Genomic DNA, 22930 nt, shown 5'->3' with positions numbered 1-22930 from the left:
CAAGTATGTTTCCTGAGTTGTTGGCGTAGCACAAACTTAAGGACCTAGGCATTGTCTATTAGGTGGAATTAAGATAAAAATTGAATCCATGTATATAGAATTTTTCTTTGTGTGTGAATGTGCTTGTGTGTGGTCTATCCTTAGTTGCTAGGCTCAGTGGAGCTCACCCCTGTAGAATATTTTCTTTTAGAAGATCTTGCAAGTGGATACGATGGTGGTGGATGGGATTACTTGGAGAACAGGGACTAATGACGTTGTCTTTTTTTTTTTTTTCTTTTATTGAACCTCTACTCTTTTTGGCAGATGTATTTCCACTGTAAATAGTTTAGCATAGCTTGTTTCTGGCCCGATAAATGAAACTATGTATATTCAGACTGTCTAAGAAAAAAGGGATCTGAATGTAAATAATATATATATATAAATTTGTGAATTGTACTTTCCGCGCACTCTGATCAATGAAATACTTTTTCTCTTGATATGGTGTTGTACTTGTGACGTGTATATACTGCATCTGGATCCTGGAGGTCTTCGAATACTTCGAGTATTCGGATCATTAGCTGAATCCTCCCAGGGGGTGGGTTGTGGGTGTGATAGGTTAGCTCCTATGGTATTTGAAAAAGATATTGAGAGCATGGGTGTAATTTTTGTTGGTAATTGGCTTTGATGTACAAGTGGAAGATTGTTAGAATTGTGGGTCCATCAAACCCGAATTATTAAATTATTGAAGTTAATTATTTTATTTGGGGCTTATAAGAATGTTCTATGGTTGTTAACCTAAAACTGGTCTGAATTGAGAACGAAATTGGACATCTTGTTTATATGGTTTCCATATCGCATGTCATGAGAATGATGATTTTGGTGCATGGATGTGGGTACATGTCGAGAACGTGTATAGATAAGAATCTAGTACATATATCTTATCTATTGCTACTGGTTGTGTGTGTGTGATATGCTTACCCGCTACTCGATGGCCCTTAGACCTGAGAGATTCCATTTGTTGCAGTGTGGCATTACGGCTTTTGGTAAGTGAATGGTTAATGTCCAATCAGACTGCAAACCGGTACACTGGATTCGTGATTCTGCATTGTAAGCAAAGAGGTTTCTCAACATAGAATCCACTGTCCATTTATGGGGAATATCTAGGAGAGAGAAAGTCGATGATTGGTCGGACAGAAATCTGGATCTAGTGTTTATTCAAAATGTTTTATAAATTTATTTTTAATATAAAATTAATATATAATATATTGAATTTTGATTTCGAAGCTTTACGATCGTCCGATCGCAATCACATATTCTCTCAATCAACGTACATGATGAATTGGAGATAAGTAGCATTAAAGTACATATCTTATAATTCATTATGGGATATTAAGAAAGTGAAAGGGCTTGTGTGTAATAAAAGAGTTTATTGGACACATGACATTATATGGGAGAACAAAATATTTATAGTTGAATATCTTTTTATATTATGGCAAGAGATATTATGAAAATATCTCATGAACCATAGTTTAGAAAGATTGTATCCCTTTTGAGATTCTATGTCATCACTTTAGTAGCAAATTGAAGTTGCAAAAATTAGAAGATTCACAAAACTCCAAAATGGAAGATTGAGCCAAGGCCAAGATGGAAGGGGATTAGTTGAGATCCAAGGATCTCTAAAATTATCAAAGAGGGAGAGGGAGGAGCCTCTCCATGATTTTGGCAGTGCTCCTCCCCCTCTCTACGTTTTCTCTCTCTCTCTCTCTCTCTCTCTCTCTCTCTCTCTCTCTTGTGCTGTGTGATTGAGTGAGACTTGAGTTTGAGAATTCAAGAGGCTTTGGTGATTTGACTTCTTCTACAAATTGCAAGGATTGACCAAACTTTAAAGTGTTGAACAAATTTTTTCAATCTCCATATTTACACAAGTTGGAAGACCTATCATCTATAGGAGGAGTTACGCTTGCGACTCTAAGGTAACCATGATTTGATTTTAAAATTATTTCATCCCTACTCTTGATCATGAACAACAAGCATTAATCCGATCCAAATTCCGCTACGCATCGGGTTTATTCCCAACAATTTCGTCGCTGCTCACCTTGCAAGCAACGGATTCTACTCTTTATCCTTCTCGAATACTCTCCATTTGTCTTTGTAGTTTTAGGTTTCATCGAAAATATCATGATTTACAGTACAAGTTGCATCTGCTTTGGCTTTAGAAATTATATTTTGAATGTCGCAGAAATGAGATGAGGGTGTATTTCCTTTTCCTATAAGCCATTTGGTTTTGGACTATTGATGCCCAGGTTGGTCGGTGTTCATCAAGACAATCTCCAATTCAAATAACTGATACACCCAAATATTTGCAAAGGAGAAAAAGGAGGAACAGAAGAATACTAACCAGCAACCACTGGACTGGAATCTAAGAAGTATTGTTTGGATTATGCACACTATAGAGAGAGAGAGAGAGAGAGAGAGAGAGAGCAGGGACTCCTCGTCTTCGTCCAGGCGGGGCCATGACACATCCATTAGTCTTCAAAGAAATTATGCAAAGAACAGAGGAATTAAAAGCAAAAAAAAACGCAGTATTTTGACCCGATGACTTTGATCCCTAAGTTAAAGTATGATTCAATTTAAACAATTTGATTCGCTTTGATAAACACTTTTGATATGATTTTGACCCCTAAGTTAAAGTATGACCATCATTTCCTCTTTATTTTATTTATGGGAGAAGGAACGCCATCCGATCACACAGCGTTGCGTGTATTTGCTCTCAGACACAAACATACAAAAAATGACCGGCACACTCCTAGTCCTTTCTGCCTTTCAAACGGTGCGCCGATTATTTCGTGCACGGTTGTGTCTACGTGCAAGTGCGTCGATTATTTTGTGCACAACTGTGTCTGATTGCATGTACACGCCGCCCTGCGCTATCGGGTGGCATTCTTTCTCCCGTATTAATTATGATTATGCAAGGAGAGTCAAGACTAAAGAGACTGAAGTAGATGAGACCACGGTTTGTAATCTTGAATAGGATAGGTCAGTATCAGCCGTGACCGATCCTTACAAGGTATTGTGAATTGGTATCTAGATCGGATAACCGTTTCGGATCAGGCGATCCGTTTCGATACGCTTGACTTATTGAGCCTTTAAATCGCAATTCACGGTTTTAGTAGCCTAAAATCCGAGAGAAAAAAGGGGAATCTTACCATTTTGACTAAGGAATTGATTAAAGAAATATTTTATTCCATTTAAAAATTTATCTTTTTAAGGTAGTTAGGGTTTTAAAACCTAAATTTTCCAATTTTTCTTCTTCCTAAGCTTTTCACGCTGTGAGTTAGAGTATTGGGACCTTTAAATCCGTAAGATCGAAGGAAGAGATCTTATCATGTTTTTCACTACGACTTAAAATGTGGAGTGTTTTTAGCTAATGGCGGTAGTGGATGAGGTTGAGGAGAGAAATCCACGAGATAAAAGGGAGGGTTCTTATCATGTTTTTCACAAGGAATTAAATGTGGAGTTTTTTTAGCTAATGGCGATAGTGGATGAGGTTGAGGAGGAAAATCTAAGAGATAAAAGGAAGGGATCTTATCATGTTTTTATTTTCTTAATATTTTAATATGTTTCTTATTGCTGGTCGATTTTAGGACCTTCCCAACAAAACCAAGTATTTTACAAATTTTGAACGATCCAAACTGTTAACTGAGTTTTTTGCAAATTTTGAACAATCCGGACTGATTTTGACCGGTCCGAAGTGGTAACAGATCAGTTTTGGCCTTGATCGATCTCGAGACTGATCCCGAAATTAAGAACCTTGAACGACCCACTAGGAGTGGATTCGAATCCTCTGTTGCCGAACTGCCCCAACGTCCCTACTGCTGCAGACACAGTAGGGTGTAAAATGACTACCTTACACCCCCACTCGGGCAAGACCATCGGCTAGGGGTAGGCGGTCAATGCACGCCTTACTGGGTCTGCGGTAGTATGGAAGTTGGGCCAGCTCGGGAGTCAAGGGTTCCAACCCCCTCGTTTAAGGACTTAACGATCTGCTATGTGCTTTTATAGTTTTTTTGTGTTTTTTTGTGTGGAAACAATGTGCTTTTATAGCTGGCAGGTGTAGGGATGATTACCTTCACTGGTTGATTGGAAAAGAAATCCAACTCATAAGAAAAAAAGATACGAGATCGAGTGAGATTGCCTTGCAATCAATATAGAGTTCGTGAGCCATGACACGCGAGCAAGCCCTGAGAAAGCGGGAAAAGATCCCTTAACCTGAAATGCCGTATTAGTGGTAATGCTCGTGCCACGTCCTCTCCGTCATTGGATTCCCTTCCCCATCGGTCCGATTCACTTCTCAACGTCTATCTATATCTTTATCTAAAAACCCAAAAAATAAAGAGTTTATCAATAAGATAATGTCAAAAGTACTTTAAATTGAAATAAGGATAAATAATGTCTCCCAAGTCCCAACTCCCAAGCAATAATAAATTCAGGCATATCACTCCGGCCCAAAACCCAAGGAGGATATATACTACTGCCATAGTTCGGCGGGGCCCACCCTTACAAGTAAGACCTCCATCCAAATTGCTTGTGTCCTCACGTGGCCGGGGTAACTCCCAGTGGATAGAATCGAGCCACGTAAGCAGTAGGAACCACCGCTTCCACGTGGATCACACGTCAGTTTCCAACTACCAAAGAAAAAAATAACAGCGCCGATACGATTGAAGAGATCGCGGAAGCTCGTTACCTGATGATGCGACACGTGGCGCTATTTGGTGCATTATTTTATTCTAGCTAAGTAGTAGTTGGGCTCGGCTCGGCTCGGCTTGGCTTAGTTACTCGATCGACGGGAAACCCTAGATCTGGAAGCGTCTAAGCGAGCGAGCGGCGAGAGAGAGAGACAAAGGAAGGAGGAAAAATTCCTGAGAGGGAACAGGTAAGAAATTCCATTTCCTTAAAATTGAGTTCCTTGTTAAAATGACAATATTACCCTCCATCCATCTCTAGTCAAGATGGTATTTTTCGTGTTTTAGATCAAAAGAAAGGGTGATTTCTACGAATCGTCTCTACCTGTCCCTTCCACAGTTCTACCGCGTCCGCGTTTTACTTTCTTTTCCCATTTCTCGATTCTTTCATAAGTCGTCTCATCCTTCTGTGTAAAGGTTGCAGGAGAACCAAGGAAGGGAGCTTAGCGATGAAGGAATGCGAACTGTGCAAATATCCTGCACGGATGTACTGTGAATCCGATCAAGCGAGTTTGTGTTGGGACTGCGATTCGAAGGTTCACTGTGCTAACTTCCTCGTCGCGAGGCATTTGAGGAGTTTGCTTTGTCATGTCTGTCAATTGCCAACCCCTTGGAAAGCTTCGGGATCCAAGCTCGGACCGACGGTCTCGGTTTGCGAGAAGTGTGCTAATAATTGTAATGGCAGGGATGAGAGAAGTGAAGTAAACGAAGTTAACGAAGAAAGCGAGGGAGCAAATGAGGAGGACGATGAGATTGCCGGAGAACGAGATGATGATGAGGAGGAGACTGTTGACGGTGATGAAGATGAGGATGAGGATGAGGATGATGAAGATGAGGATGACGAGGGTGGAGAGAATCAGGTTGTCCCCTGGTCTTCCACTCCGCCTCCACAGATCGAGAGTTCTTCGAGTAGTGATGAGTCTTCAAGTAGTGGCCGCAAACGAGGTATTGCGGAATCAACGATGCCGTTTCCTTTAAAAAGGATGCGTGAGAATGCAGATCTCGGTTGTCATGTAAGTTTCAATTTGCTTCATTTTCGTTGCCGACTCTGTTTTCGTTCAACATCGTGCTTCAGAAAATGTCTTCTTCCAAAGGAATTGGTCCTTCTTAGAATAGAAAAACGTTTTGATTTAAAGTATTTTGACGTTCTTATGTGAATTCGACAAAATTTGCGACGGAATATTTTGAACGGTCTCTGCTTTTTCAACGATTCTCCGACTTAATTTTAGGTTTCTTCATTTTTACTTGGTCACCGATTCGAGTGCTTTGACGGCGACTATTCCTCACCATTGCAGGATAATCTCGGCTGCTCGTCTTCCCACCCAAATAACGATACGGCGGTGGCGGCAACTGCGGCTGGGGTTTCAGACGACGAGGCGTCATCCTCTTGTGGCTCGTTCAGGCCTTCCAAGAGCCTAAAGAGAACCTTGACGACTTCACCGGCCCAACCACCACCACCACCGGCGGCGGCGGCGGCGGCAGCAGTCGTGGTTTGCTCGCTCCAGAGATTCCAGTACGATGCACTACTCTCCGGCAAAGACTCGACTGCAACGATACTGGAAATCCGCAAACTAAGCAAAGATTCTAGTGCCGTTGATCTCGATAATCGTAACCGTCGAATCTGAATCAATTTTATTTTATTTTTTCGTTAATCGATTTCTTTGCTTATTAAAAAAAAGAAAAACAGAGATTTCTTTGATTGGATATCTTTGTTGGCAATGAGTTTGACAGTGTCAGCAAAATACCAGTGGCTACTTTCGTGCCAATTTGCCAAAGCATGGGATGGGGATGGGGATCTCTGTAGCCCCTTTGCTTGCGAATGCAAATAATGTGCGTCAGTGTGTGGCTGCCCTTCGCTCTGGTGGTCCTCATTCACACGCATCATTATCTAGCATTCGCCGGCTTTGTAACTCGCGTTGCCCTGCACCGCTCCTCACCTCACCTCACAAAATGCTGGTTCGTTGAATGGAACCATGATACCAATTCGTGAGCTGCGTGACCCCATCATGTTTTTCGCGTTTGTTCTTGTGAATTATTATTGCTGACTTTCATAGGGTCAGCTCCATTTTTTCTTCACATCTCATACTTGAGAAGATATTTTAGGTTTATGGGTTTCCTTTTTTTAGCTTTATTAAAGATAAAACAACTTGTATTTATCAGCTTAAACAATTTTACATTAAGCTTAATTATACATGTGTTCTATAAATATTCATTCATATACAAGTAGGATGAAAGTAGTCTGGATTTCACATGACACGTGCATCCCATAAAATTCTTCCTTGATTTTCGTCCTTATTATACTAATTATACTATTAAATTACAACTTGACCATACTACTCACTTATTAAATTCCCAGTTTGTTTCCATAGGCTCTTATGAAACGAGACTACTTCCAAGATTTAAGCAAAGAGAAAATTTTGAATTTGTGGTGGAGGTTATAGGTGGTTTGTTGAGTGGAATGTTGTGTGGCTGTGGTGCATCTTTAGGCAAATCTCCCTTAATTTGGGTTATGGCTCTTGTGACCGGAGACAGCCAGAAGAGAATAATAATCGTAAGCGTATATGTCCTGCTTTAGTAACTTGTGATGAAAGCCACTTCTATATTCCTCTTTATTGGAAGGAGAAGTGTGAACTGTAAAGGTCACTTTTGACAGGCCCTACTACCTTTAAGTTTGCTTTAGGCAAGGAGTACTGGGATGACTTCATAGCCTTTGGTTCAAACTTTTGTCCATTTTAACGTATGGTCTATGGGGAAAGCAAAATGAATGGAAAGAAAATTCTGGAGTACGATATGGCTCACCTCCCTTCTCCAGTTGCTTCTCCGTTGAAGCTAACTTTGACAATGTAGTTGAGGTGTAGTAGTAGTGCACAGCCATGATATGTCTACAGTGTATACACTGTCTTGGCTTCTCCACAAATTATGTTAACTGGACCAAACGAATCTGGCTAAGTGGGGTCTGACGTCTAAAGTTGAGGCTCATCTCTCTTACTGATAGAGAGGGGTCACCGGCAAAACAGTTATCGGAACGGGAACGGATTGGCCGTATCGAACAGATTACCCCTGAATCTCCTTTAAAATGGGTTTTTTTGATCACTTTACCAATTATTCGTATCGTGTAATTGATATGATATCGGCATAGTATTGGGATCCGTTATTTTAATTATAAAACTATATCGGGTGATACAATATGGATACCGATACCTCTAACCATGTACACAACTTCAATGAACCGTATACAAAGTGCTAGCTTTTAATAAAAAATCTGGTTAAAAAGACTGATTTTTCCTTTCATAGTCTTGGACATGTAAATAGATTTGGCCATTTAATTATTTGTTGGGGAACCATTCTCGGCATGGGAGTGTGGGGATGATGCACATGTGGGAGCCAATGAGAACGCATGTTAACATATTGGGGGTCCAATTTCTGCCATTCATGGGGGCGGGGTGATCATTTTCACCTTCCAATGCATCTGGGCATGGCCCTTGCATCCCATGGAGGGAATTTTTCTCATTATCTATTCTATTTCTAAATGAGCTATCAGTTACTCTAGGCAAGTGATACATCATAAAAACTACCAGCCAATAGGAGGCTAATGCGTGTACTAGGGATGAGGTGAGGTCATGCAGGACGAGTGCAGTCTATCCCTGCCCAAGGGAGCGAGGTCGAATACATATGCGAGACCCCAAAGACCGTCGGTGCAAGGCTGGGCACTCTCAGGCAACGAGAGATCGTCAAACCAAGCGGTCCAAAAAGTACGACTAGATCGAGGCCATAACTGCATCGAGGACAAGGACAACCTATATGGGATGACCCAGACACACTGTATTGAGAAAGAGCACGATCACCAGACGGGCCTTGATGGCCCAAGATTATCGCTCATTCGCCACCTAATAAGGTGCAATGGGATAAAGGGGTTAACCCTGACTCTGCCCCCAGAGTCTCATTCATCGCCTATAAATAGCTGGGTAAATTCCTTCCATGATCATCTGAACTCTACTATTCTTATCTGTTGCTAAGAGTACTGACTTAGGCATCAGAGTGGCTAATTCGGCTCGGCCCGGCCTCTCTTGCTAAATCCATATTTGCAAGAACAGCTCGCTCCAGTACCAGTTCTTGATGCAACAGATTGGCGCCGTCTGTGGGAACGGCAGTTAAAAGCCTTTCAAAGCTCTAAACTACACGAGCCATGGCCGATGAACAGAATGTCGTTTCCACCAATCCAGATGTCCCCCAGCAAGAGGGGAATCCAGTAGCCTGCCGTGCAACAAAAAACACCCGCGGCAGAGGACAAGCCAGGAAACAAACTGCCTGCCAAGCAGCAGTGGTAGCGGCAAGGTCCCGACCATCAGCAACTGCAACAGCAGCAGCGGGATCCCAGCCACCGCCCACGATCGCGACGGCAGCAGCCGGATCGAGCACAACCTTGGAAGGCGCTCGAGGTACCCAAGGTGCCGGATCTCTCCCTCCTCCGCCACCACTATCGGAGGGATTTATCCCAGTAAGCCTGGGTCCCGATGCGCCAGCCACGGTTGGCCAAATCAACGACCTGCAACATCAGGTGCTTCGACAGAATGCCCTCTTCAGGGACATGGTCAGAGAGCTATAGGCGGCAAGGATGGCCAACCTAGCGGTCGTTGCAGCACGCGCACCGCCCCCACCTCCTGGTCACCCTAGGCAAGTGCAAGAAGAAGAAAGAGCCCCTAGGGGTGTTGAGGCGTGGAAAACCTGAAGTCATGCTTGGTGGTCTCATCCCTCTCGGAGAAATATTCCCCCTCCGGTGGTCGTTCGGACCGGAGACCTGCCTACCCGAGTTCGAAAGAACCCATCTCATGTGATAAAGCCATCAATCTCAACGCCTAGAGATACCCATAGTCGGACTGAGCTGAGCCATACCAAATGCTCAGACTCGCATACCCCGCGGGTCAGCCTCCCAAAGTTGGTCAGTCAAGAAGATCGGCGGGGACAAAATGGACGCAAAAAACTGGAGGCCTTAGAAAAAGGGGCCACCCCAAAGGAGAATTTCAGACCCGACCAACATCCCTTCACGACTAAGATCATGAGAGCAGAGCTTCCCCGGGGCTTTAAACCGCCCACCTTTGAAGCTTATGACGGAAAGGCCGACCCTAACGACCACATAAGCTACTTCAATGCAATGAGGACGGTGTACGGCGGGTTTGATGTCATGTCGTGTCGGTCCTTCCCGACCTCCCTAAAGGGACCAGCAACACTCTGGTTCTCCAAGTTGAAACCCAACTCCATAAAGAGCTTCACAGAGTTGGCCAGGGCTTTTGTGAGCCGATTCCAAAGAAGCGTCAAACAATAAAAGACAGCTGCAAACCTATTAGCAGTGAGGTAGCGACCCGACGAGTCCATAAGGGACTACATCACTCGCTTCAACGGGGAAGCCCTAGAGTTAAAGGACCTGGACGGCGGCATGGCTTTCAATGCCCTGCACAACGGGGTCACCAACAATGACTTGGTCAAATCGCTTGCCCAAGAACCAGTATCTACCATGGCACAGCTGCTGGACCAATGTTATCAATATCCCAACATGTTTGATATCATGAAGGCTCGAAAAACAGTGGACACCAAGGTGTCCAAGAAGAAGAGGATGGGCGAGAAAGAAGAAAAGAAGGATAGCAAGAAACAGAAGTCGGATCGGTACCCGGATCGAGACCAAAGCCCCGATTACACGCCTCTGAACACCTCCAGAATGAACATATTGATGGAGGTCTATGATTGGGACCTTCTGCAATAGCCCAGACCGATGTTCTCGAAGCCTAAGGACAGGAACAAGAAGAAATATTACAAGTTCCATCGGGACGTCGGGCACGACACAGAAGACTGTTGACAAATTGAAGAGAGAGATCGAGGACGTGATCCAAAAGGAGCACCTCCAATGATACATCAAAGAAGATCGGGGAGACAACCCTCAGGGTCGGGGGGAAAATAACGACCTCAGAAAGGACGACCGGACCTGAAGTAGGGACGACCGAGATCGTCGAGAATATCAGAGAGAGAACCAGGGAACGGGAATCGAGGCCAACACCTCTAACTCCCCAGCTATCCTCACCATTCTGAGAGGACCTGGGCAAGAATCATCCAGAAAAGAAAAGGCCAAGGCACGGTTTGTGCCAGTAGCTAAGGCACCAGAAAAGAAAGTGTGAACCGATCCGATCATCTCTTTTTTGGACAAGGATCTAGAAGGGTTAAGCTAGCCACATGACGATGCTGTCGTGGTTCAGGCAGTTATAGCTAATAGACCGGTGCATCTAATATTGGTAGACACCGGGGCGTCAGTGGACATGCTGTCCTATGATGCCTATTTGTAATTTGGGTTCGAGCCGGGGATGTTGAAACCAAAAATTGTGCCTCTGTACGGTTTCTCCGAAGCACCTGCCTCGATCGAGGGGTCGATTGTGTTACACCCGCACCCCAGATATATCCCTATACCCCGGGGCAGTTTAGACCTTTACCTTAGGGGCAATGCCACGGTGGCACTGGCTAACACCTGTAACCTTAGACTTAAAATAGTACTAATAGTATCCCCTCGAAGCCTTGAAAGTGTGGGCCAAAGCCCCACAACTTTCCTTGAAGTTTGGGCCCTGACAGCAGCACCGGAGTCACGAACGGACTCACTCGCACTGAATCCGCTCGAGGGTCCGACCGTGCTGTCATCTGCATTTTTGGATTATATTCCTGTGTGACCCACATCCCTGTGTCCTAGATACCCTAATTTAACCTTTGGACCATATGGACCCCTGCCCTCACCATTGATTGGTTGAGTGGGCTATGAAGGTGGGCCCACAAAGCTTAACTTAGGTGAATAATGGGTTTTACACACCCTAGCCTAAACCAAATAGACCTTAGTGGTCAATTAAGTCCTATAGACTTAAGGTGCACCCCAAGCATGACCTAATGGACCTAATGGTTATACCTAAGGCCAAACAAGCCCTAAGACCTAACTAAAATCCATTCAAAGACCTAAGGGCCATTAAGTGATTGGGGATACCTAAACTAAACACACCCTAAGGCCCATCTAACCCCTTAAAGGATAGGAGAACCCTCTCTTTCCCTTATCTCTCCCCCTCCCCCATAATCCGTGGAGGAGAGGAGACAAGAGAAGAAGGAGAAGAAGGGAAGAAGAAGGACAGGTAGAAGTAGGAGAGGAATAGGAGGGGAAGGGAAGAAGATGGAAGCCATGCCAAAATGGCTGGCAGCTCCACACCTCCTCCCAAGCTAGCCGGACCCAAGGGAGAAGAGAAAGAGGAGGAGAAGAGATGGAGAGAGTGGATGGAAGAAGGAAGCTCACCAAGGTAAGCTCCCTCAACCTAGCTCTCCCCCATTTCCCTTTGATTTTGTTGGTTTTTTGAGCTAGGGCTGACCTAGGGTTCCATTTGGGACTCAAGGTAAAGCTCGGCCCTAGTTGGGAGCTCTAATGATGCTGACCTAGGCCTTTAAGTGCTACAATTGCAGCCATGGCTAATGAATCCTTGCTTTGAACCTTGAATCCCAACCCTTAAACTAATGTGAGACCCAAACCTTGTAGGATCTTGGATCCTTGAGGTGAACCTGGGACCTAGTGACCCTAGGAAGGCTTATACACCTCTCCCTTGTCCCTGAGAGCTTGGGGTACTCCAAGCTTCACGCTAGAGCAAAAGCCCTCTACAATCTCGGAAGAGACCGCCGACGAACGAACGGTCGGATCCATCTATCATGGTACCGCCCATCAGTCCGCCTAGTGTAAACCCTGTGTATTGGCCTGAGTAGACGAAGGCACGGATTCACTCTGTTTGCCTCTGCCCAAAGCCTGTTGCTCTCGAGTCTATCTCAGGAAATCAAATGGATGCAAGGGCGGACCCAAGAAACACATCCGCCTGTAGATCCGCTCCCTTTTAGCTGTGTCTCAGGTGTCAAACGGATTAACGATCAGATTCAACTAAGAAGTTCCACTCGTGGGTCTGCTCGCTCTGATTTTACCTTTTGGCCTGAACGAAGTCAGGGGCGGATTCACCTCTGTTGAGACCGCCCGTGAGTCTGCTCGTGCTGTCTTGGTTGAAATCTGATTTTAATCTTATTGGTCTAGTATGGGACCCTTTTATGCATACTTTAATGATTATTTTTGCGTTCCTAGGCTACCCAACTCGATGGATAGCGGGGAGCCCAGGTGAGATTCATATCAACCACACGCGGCGGCGCCTGTGTTAGGTGAGTAGGTTCTGGGTGATTTGTTGGATTTGAATATATATTAATATGAAATCTTAAGCATGCTAATATATACTTATAAGCATTGTGCGCATTGCATTATTATTCAGATGTGACTGTTGTGAATGTGATATTATGCTCACTATTGTATCGGGCTACGGTACCGAGTGTGCCGATACCGGAACCCCAATTTATTTAAATTATGAAAACTGCTATATGTCATCCTAATATGTATGTGCCATGCCATGCTGGTACCCGAGTACTAGATGGAATGGGACGTTGATGCACCCGGAATACCTCTCGGGATGATAGGACCTGCATATAGTATATCTGTGGCTAGGATGCTTGTTCCCTTATGCTGCGACCCTTGCCAACAAGGGTTTATGTGTTGGATAGTCTGAGCACCTGCGGTCTGTGGAGGTGGGAGAGGCTAGGGTAGGGGTAGTGATGGCTATCGGGGTTTGCCACTGGGTGGTCATGATGGCTTCTATCGGCGCAGGTCCCTTCGTGATAATTGAGGTTTCACTGGGGTTATAGGATAAGTGACCCTCAGTGTTTCCCGAGTTATCACAGTAGCATATACTTAACCGATAGAATTGTGTGCTAGGTAGAAAATGAATCTCACATTAGCATGCATCATCCTGATTGATATTGATTGTGTGGTGTATGTGCATTCCCCTTTCCTCCCTCACTAGCTAGTGTAGCTTACCCCGTTGCGCAACCCCTTTTTAGTTATTATACAGGAGATACTACTTAGATGAACACCGTTGGATGCGAATCAAGTGGACCCGGTGGCTGTGACTTGGATGTAGATGTACACCCAAGATTGGTGCCCTTGGGGCAATTATTTGTTATTTTATTATTTTTTATCTTCATTCCACAATCATGTATAAACTGTATGTTTATTTATAGGGGGAGTAATGAATGGTTACTTACGTTAGAATTGTAATATGTGTTATCATTAGAGAACCAATGCTCTATAATTTCATATGATTTAATTTAATTTCGCTTCCGCTAACTCTGTATCTGGAACGGTTTATTTCCTTCTGTACGTTCCTATCTGTTATCAATATGTGATGATAGGATGGACTGTGGCTCGAGACACTGTATTTACGATCCTGGTAGATGTTGGGATGATGTGTGATTGTCCCAGTCATACCCCTATGTGGCAAAATATCTTACATCGGGATAGGGGTGTGACAGAGTGGTATCAGAGCATGATACTCTACACCGACCACAGTCCAGTGTAACCTCTTGATTTACTCTCCACAATTAGGTTTTAAACTAAAAATCTCAAGAACATAAATAATTGTGTGCAGACATAGGAAAAGACTGATTGGAGTGGGAACAAGAACCTAGAGAGATAATAGGTAACATGGAACTTAGGGTTTGAAACATAGGCTGACGATTAATAATTAAGTAATTGCTTGGTTGAGTCCTAAGTAGATATTAGTTGGGTAAGTATATGCTATAACTCACACACTATAATGAATTAAGCATAATCAACCCACAATAATCCACAATGATCTGAACAAGAGGAATTAAGTAATATATATATATATATGAATATATATACTTACAAGTTCACAATTGTTCTAAATTCCTGCTTGTGCATGATTTTGCCCATTCCGACCTAAAACCACAAGATTCCACCTGTGCCAATTCAAAACATCTGATTTGTTCCACCACAAATTAGAAAGTTCCTGAAGGTTCGCAAAAGTTCACCACACCATCTGATCAGAAGAAAAGAAAGGAAAGAAAAGGAGTAAAGGGGAGACTAAAGGAAAAGAGCAAACTAAAAGAGTTCCACAAAGATCCATCAAGGACCAGGTATGAAAGAGCTGAAATGAAATAATTTCAAAGAGCAGCTGGAAGAGGATTGAGCTAAGCATGTGCACCAACTCTACCACCGCAACCTAGGAAGGCATTAAGATCATCTATTCCCCGCTCTATGCCCTCCAGTCACCGAGTATGATCGGAGAGATGCTTCTTAACATCGTTGAAGCCATCCGCCATCCTCAAGTTCAGACGCCGAATAGCCATCATAATGTCACTACCTCCCCCAGGTGCACCAGAAGTACCTGCTATAGAAGGCCTTGAGCCCATAAACTCCAGATCATTGCTATCATCCTCATCCTTCTCCCTGTCGCCTCTGCCATCCCCATACTGCACCTGCTCCCCAGCACTGTCATAATCATAATATAAGTTCATCTTCTGCAGTGCATTGAACCAAATTGGTCCTTCAGTGCATGTTCCCTTGGGTTCATGGTCAAGATCAACCCCAAGGAATAAGAAAATCCTAGTAAGCAGTCGGCCATAGGGCAGAGTGTTGTTTCGGGCAGGATTCATCACTGCGCGGGCCATGAGCTGCATAACCACGTGAGGCAGACAGATGGGCTGGCCAGTGTACAAGGAATGGGACAAAACCGCAGACATCAGAGGAGGAAGAGTGCTATGAGCCTTGGAAGGAGCCTGACTGGTCCTGGCTATACAGATCAGAACCCGCTGTGAAGGAGGGAATTTGGAAAGATCTTCGTTCTCCTCGAACCTGTTATTGGAGAGAATCTTAAACAATTGTCGCCTCTCATTTAGAGGAAGACACTGGTCCGGATGACTGCCTGGAGGATAGTATACCCTCTCACCTTCTAAGGGTACACTGAGAAGAATCCCCAACTCTGATGCAGTGAAACCAATGGTAACTCCCTTCACAAAGGAAGTCAGCTTGTACTCATCATCTTCCTCCTTGGTCAGGACCAAATTTGCATAAAACTCTCTGACCAATGTGGGATAATAGAAGTCCGGCTGAATGAGCATGTTGGTCCACTGTAGTCTCTCAAACCTCACCCCCACCTTGTAGGCTAAAAGCTCCTCTACTGTGACATCTCTCTCTACAAGAATCCTCCTATTAAAGAGGTGCTCCCTATAGATCCCTTTGACCTTTTCGGAGGTAAATTGGTGTACATTATAGGCCGTAGGAATAGCTTGTACCATGGCCAAGTTCCTCTTCCTCTTGGGACCTATGGTTAGGATTACCTACACACAAGGCACCAACAAAGAAGGACAGCAAATGTAAGCAAAGTTGGAATGATGGCATATAATGGGCAAACTAATTATAGGAATGGAATGTTTAAATGATATGGGAATATATATATATATATATGTGAACGATGAGGATATAGAATGTGGAATATAGATACCAATGGAAATATGTTGAGAAGAAAAGAAACAAGATCAATTCCCACACGATGTGTACATGAGATCCCTAGTGTTGAAAGATGAGACCAACACAAGCGATGTATATGCTCTTGAATATTATGTATATTTCAACCATTGTCAAGCAAGCAAGATGATGAATGAGATATCCCACAAGAGGCAAGAACTAATTAATTGAGAAAATGGGATAGGCACCAAGGATTTTGCAATTAGTCCCAATAAGGAATAACGCATTGAGGATACATCAAGGGAATGAACTATTGGAAAATAAAGGATGAATTTCAAGGATTTTGTCAACAATCATATAAGCAAGAGAAGATATTTGAAGAGAAAACAATGGGATAAATTCCTATGAGATTCTAGGGCATATAAAGGATTTATTATAAACTTGAGGGGTTTTCCCAAAGCGTTGAATGATTGAGGATTTACCCCAACTTAAGCCTAGAATTATCCAAGTAGATCCAACTACACTTGACAACCATAGCAAACAATCTTCAAAATGCTTGCAAGGGCTTTAAAAATTATAAGGAATACAATGCACAAACAAGGAACCCAATCATATAGTGCCATTGATCGATTAGGGCTTGATTTACACCCAAAACCCTAGCCAAAAATCGATTTTGGGCATGATCTTGGCATACATGGCCATGAAAGTGCAAACAAAATCAAATCCAACTGCAACCTAGGCTTATCCATGCCATATCCTAGAGAGAAAGAAAGAAAGATAAATAAACACAAGCCAAAAGTTCTACAATGGGAAAAGGGATATGTAGAGACAAGCAAATCCTACAATGGGAGAAGAAGAGAATGGAAAAGAGAAAAGAGAAGAGGAATATTACCTTGAGAATGTAAGGATTGATTTAGGGCTTGAGATTGCAAGAAGACCCCCAAGAGAGTGCTAGGAAGTCCAACGAAAACCCTGTAGAGCCCTCTCCCCTTGCGGTTGTGTTTCTCCTCTTTGCAGCCAAAAGTGAATTTTAAAATTCGCGGCTCTGTTTTGTTAAAATTTCGCGAACGGACGCGTGACTCCGCCTGTCAATCCGTCCCGCTTAAAACTTAAAATTTTGGGGTATTAGCCTGAGCGGATCAATGAGCGGATCCATATTCATGACTTCGCCCGTAGATCCGTTCGATTCATATCCTCTTGGCCTTTGACCCTCTGAGAACGGACAAACGTACGGATTCATGTTCCGCATCTGCTCGTTAGTCCGCTCTCCTTGTTTTTGCAGAGGAGCCACGAACAGACCCAGAGTACTGACACCGCTCGTGAGTCCGCCCGAGTTATTTTAGGCTTTTGAGCCCAGATTTTGGAGACCTTTTGTCCCACCCATGTATGATGAATTTATGCCTATACCCTAGGTTGGACACCCTGGTTGTGTGACCCATTTGCGGGGACCACCTAAGTCTAGTTAAGGCCCTAAAATTTAAAGGGATTAGGACTTATATTCGACGGGGCCAGCCAATATGAGATGGCAGGCATCAGTGTACGTCGTGACTCCCCTCCTATGTGAGATAAGGAGAGTTACCTTTGTGGATGCAAATCCTTAGACCCAATAGTGAATGATAGAACCCAACCTATGTGGTGTAGAAACCCTTATAGGGGTACATAGGATCCAAATCTTAGCCAGGCCTGAAAGAAGGAAACCATTAGGCTGATTTGGACAGGTTTAGTTGTGTGAGCCATTAAGGCCACGTGTACTTAGGAATCAGTCCCGAAACCACAAGCTAGTGACGACTCTATTTGTACTTTACTTGGTTCAACTAAACCTTGTATAGACTCATAGAGGTAGTCCTACACCGTGACTTGGTTTTCAAAGAGACTTAGTAAACCGTACCCGAAGACTGTTTGTTCCTATTGATCAACTCAGGTTATAGATATGTCCATAGGGGTGTGAATGTAATTATTAAACTTATACCTATGATTGGTGTGATAATAAATAAAATAAATGTGTCTTTTCACCTTTGTGTGGGATTGGAATTAGTTTCTCTGAACCATAAGTGTGACCTTGGTTTGACCTTATCCTGATAGCTAGTTGAGCCCTGACCTTAAATAATAGGGAATTAATTTAATAATGGTCGGGTAGGTTAGTAATGGAACTTGCTTAAAGGCATTGACTTGGACTCAAACTAGGAGATGATGGTTATTGGTTCTTGAAAGAGGACTAGTATGGACTTTTCCCCTATGGGATAACAGTGGGATAGAGTTAAAGTTGTGAAAGTTGAAACTGAAGAACGTAACAAGACCTCTTCCAATGATAGATATGAAGGGAGTAATGGGTCGCCAATGCGTTCCCTCCGTGCTGAGAGTGACACATATGGAGGTCCCATCAATATTCTAAATCATCTTGAAGTTGGGTTAGGTAATGAGAGGACCTGAAGTAAAAGCATTCAGAATGTGAACCCTGTGCTGGGAATTAGACAAGCTAAGCCCTATAACCCAAGAGTAGCCTGAGTAGTAAAAGCCTGGGTGGTATCACCTGATATGGGAGACCTAAGGGAAACTTTCTCTTCCCTGTGACTCAGTTTAGTGTAGAAGACAGTGTGGTTACCTCTGGAAGGTGATAACTATCGACTCTTAACCCAATAGAGCCTAGGGTTATTATGAACCACACCCTTGTGGTAATGTGACCTTATAAAGGAGTGTAGAACTTGACCTGTTGTGTCAAATGGGCACTACCTTACTTTGACCCGACCCTTGACTTAGTCTAAGAATGGGTAATCCAAAGCGTTGATACTCAACGAACCCTTATACCTTGAGACTCGGGTTGCCTCAAATTTCGAGGACAAAATTTTAATAAGGTTGGGGGGATGCTACACCCGTACCCCAGATATACCCCTATACCCCGGGGCAGTTTAGACCTTTACCTTAGGGGTAATGCCATGGTGGCACTGGCTAACACCTGTAACCTTAGACTTAAAATATTACTAATAGTATCCCCTTGAAGCCTTGGAAGTGTGGGCCAAAGCCCCATAAATTTCCTTGAAGTTTGGGCCCAGACAGTAGCACCAGAGTCACGAACAGACTCACTCGCACTGAATCCGCTCGAGGGTCCGCCCATGCTGTCATCTGCATTTTTAGATTATTTTCCTGTGGGACCCACATCCCCGTGTCCTAGACACCCTAATTTAACCTTTGGACCATATGGACCCCTACCCTCACCATTGATTGGTTGAGTGGGCCATGAAGGTGGGCCCACAAGGCTTAACTTAGGTGAATAATGGGTTTTATACACCCTAACCTAAACCAAACTGACCTTAGTGGACAATTAAGTCCTATGGACTTAGGGTGCACCCCAAACATGACCTAATGGACCTAATGGTTATACCTAAGGATAAACAAACCCTAAGACCTAACTAAAACCCATTTAAAGACCTAAGGACCACTAAGTGATTGAGGATACCTAAACCAAACACACCCTAAGGCCCATCTAACCCCTTAAAGGATAGGAGAACCCTCTCTTTCCCTTATCTCTCCCCCTCCCCCATAAACCGTGGAGGAGAGGAGACAAGAGAAGAAGGAGAACCCTCTCTTTCCCTTATCTCTCCCCCTCCCCCATAAACCGTGGAGGAGAGGAGACAAGAGAAGAAGGAGAAGAAGGGAAGAAGAAGGAGAAGTAGAAGTAGCAGAGGAATAGGAGGGGAAGGGAAGAAGATGGAAGCCATGCCAAAATGGCTGGCAGCTCCACACCTCCTCCCAAGCTGGCTAGACCCGAGGGAGAAGAGAAAGAGGAGGAGAAGAGATGGAGAGAGTAGCTGGAAGAAGGAAGCTCACCAAGGTAAGCTCCCTCAACCTAGCTCTCCCCCATTTCCCTTTGATTTTGTTGGTTTCTTGAGCTAGGGCTGACCTAGGGTTCCATTTAGGACTCAAGGTAAAGCTCGGCCCTAGTTGGGAGCTCTAATGATGCTAACCTAGGCCTCTAAGTGCTGCAATTTTAGCCATGGCTAATGAATCCTTGGTTTGAACCTTGAATCCCAACCCTTGGACCAATGTGAGACCCAAACCTTGTAGGATCTTGGATCCTTGAGGTGAGCCTAGGACCTAGTGACCCTAGGAAGGCTTAGACACATCTCCCTTGTCCCTGAGAGCTTGGGGCACTCTAAGCTTCAAGCTGGAGCAAAAGCCCTCTGCAATCTCGGAAGAGACTGCCGGCGAATGAATGACTGGATCCATCTATTGTGGTACCACCCATCAGTCCACCCAGTGTAAACGTTGTGTGTTGGCCTGAGCGGACGAAGGCACGGATTCACTCTGTTTGCCTCTGCCCTAAGCCTGTTGCCCTTGGGTCTGTCTCAGGAAATCGAATGGATGCAAGGGCGGACCCAAGAAACACATCCGCCCGTAGATCCTCTCCCTTTTAGCTATGTCTCAGGTGTCGAACGGATCAATGATCGGATTCAACTAAGAAGTTCCGCTCGTGGGTCCGCTCGCTCTGATTTCACCTTTTGGCCTGAACAGAGTCAGGGGCGGATTCACCTCTGTTGAGACCGCCCGTGAGTCCGCACGTGCTATCTTGGTTGAAATCTGATTTTAACCTTATGGGCTTAGTATGGGACCCTTTTATGCATATTTTAATAATTGTTTTTGCATTCCTAGGCTACCCAACTTGATGGATAGCGGGGAGTCTGGGTGAGATTCATGTCAACCACACGCAGCGACGCCCGTGTTAGGTGAGTGGGTTATGGGTGATTTGTTGTGTTTGAATGTATATTAATATGAAATCTTAAGCAATCTAATATATACTTATAAGCATTGTGCGCATTGCATTATTATTCAGATGTGAACTATTGTGAATGTGATATTATGGTCACTATTGTATCAGGCTACGGTGCCGGGTGTGCCAGTACCGAAACCCCAATTTATTTAAATTATGAAAACTGCTATATGTCATCCTGATCTGTATGTACCGTGCCGTGCTGGTACCCGGGTACTAAATGGAATGGGACGTTGATGCACCCGAAATATCTCTTGGGACAATAGGACCTGCATATAGTATATCTGTGGCTAGGATGCTTGTTCCCTTATGCTACGACCTTTGCCAACAGGGGTTTATGTGTTGGATAGTCTAAGCACCTGTAGTCTGTGGAGGTAGGAGAGGCTAGGGCAGGGGTAGTGATGGCTATCAGGGTTTGCCACTGGGTGGTCATGATGGCTTCTACCGGTGCAGGTCCCTTCGTGATAATTGAGGTTTCACTGGGGTGATAGGATAAGTGACCCTTAGTGTTTCTCGAGTTATCACAGTAGCATATACTTGACCGATAGAATTGTGTGCTAGGTGGAAATGAATCTAACATTAGCCTGCATCATCCTGATTGATATTGATTGTGTGGTGTATGTGCGTTCCCCTTTGCTCCCCCACTAACTAGTGTAGCTAACCCCGTTGTGCAACCCCTTTTTAGTTGTTATGCAGGAGGTACTACTTAGATGAGCACCGTTGGATGCGAATGTAGTGGAGCCGATGGCTATGGCTTTGATGTAGATGTACACTCAAGATTGGTGCCCTTGGGGCAATTATTTGTTATTTTATTATTTTCTGTCTTCATTCCATAATCATGTATAAATTATATGTTTATTTATAGGGGGAATAATGAATGGTTACTTATGTTAGAATTGTAATATGTGTTATCATTAGAGAACCAATACTCTATAATTTCACATGATTTAATTTAATTTTGCTTCCGCTAACTCTGTATCTGAAATGGTTTATTTCCTTTTGTATGTTCCTATCTGTTATCAATATGTGATGACAGGGTGGACTGTGGCTCGGGACACTATATCTGCGATCCTGGTAGATGTTGGGATGATATGTGATTGTCCCAGTCATACCCCTATGTGGTAAAATATCTTACATCGGGATAGGGGTGTGACAGATTGAGCTTCTGATGATAGTAGGAACGGCCCCATGCCTGAAAACCATAAAGGTAAACTTCATGGTGGTATGGGTCGCGACAACCTACAACGTCATATTGGGGAGACCAAGCCTGAACTAGCTAGGGTCTGTGGTCACCACCAAGCAATTAAAGATGAAGTTTGTCATCCCAAACGGCATAGGGGAATACCGTACTGAGCAGAGGAAGGCACGAGAATGCCATGCTACGTTCTTAAAGCAAACCAAGGGCAACTGTAGGGGAACAGCCTTTACGGATGATGTCAGTGATAACCGTGAAGGAGACCAAAGATATCAGCAGGGTGAGCCGGTAGAAGAACTTATAGAAATATCAATCCATGATGGCGACCCGACGAAAATAGTAAAGATCGGGGCCCTGTTAGAAGAAGAAGAGGCAAGGGAGCTCGGGTCCTTCCTCAAAAGGAATGCCGACGTGTTTGCCTGGATGGCTGACGACATACTAGGCATTCTGCGTCACATAGCAGAACACGCCGTACACGTGGACCCAACCAGGAAGCTGGTCCAACAGAAAAGATGGAACTTCGCCCCAGAGCGACAAGCGACAATGAAGGAGGAGATAGACAAATTAAGGGCATCGGGCTTCATCCAAGAGGACCAATTCCCAACCTGGTTGGCGAACGTGGTGATGGTACCTAAGCCAAAGGGAAATGGAGGATGTGTGTAAACTACACCGACCTCAACAAGGCTTGCCCAAAGGACAAATATCCACTCCCTGGAATAGACCTCTTGATAGATGCGATGACTGGGCACAAAAGATTGAGTTTCATAGACGTGTACTCGGGATACAACCAGATTCTGATGAAGGAAGGAGATGAGAAGTACACAATGTTTCGGTCTAACCAAGAAAATTTTTGCTATCAGGTCTTGCCCTTTAGCTTGACGAAC

The 22930-nt window shown here is 44.1% G+C and overlaps 1 protein-coding gene across 1 annotated transcript; it reads left to right on the top strand.

Moving 5' to 3' along the window:
• The first annotated feature begins 5071 nt into the window (after nt 1-5071).
• Nucleotides 5072-6346, top strand: LOC122649667 (zinc finger protein CONSTANS-LIKE 9-like). Its single transcript, XM_043842904.1, has 2 exons — nt 5072-5734; nt 6017-6346. The coding sequence occupies exons 1-2, from the start codon at nt 5171-5173 to the stop codon at nt 6344-6346; spliced, it is 894 nt and encodes a 297-aa protein (XP_043698839.1). The 5' UTR covers nt 5072-5170.
• The last annotated feature ends 16584 nt before the right edge of the window (nt 6347-22930 follow it).

Source organism: Telopea speciosissima, chromosome 1 (assembly GCF_018873765.1).
Source record: "Telopea speciosissima isolate NSW1024214 ecotype Mountain lineage chromosome 1, Tspe_v1, whole genome shotgun sequence".
Taxonomy (NCBI): domain Eukaryota; kingdom Viridiplantae; phylum Streptophyta; class Magnoliopsida; order Proteales; family Proteaceae; genus Telopea; species Telopea speciosissima.
This window is presented reverse-complemented; position numbering and strand designations above follow the sequence as displayed.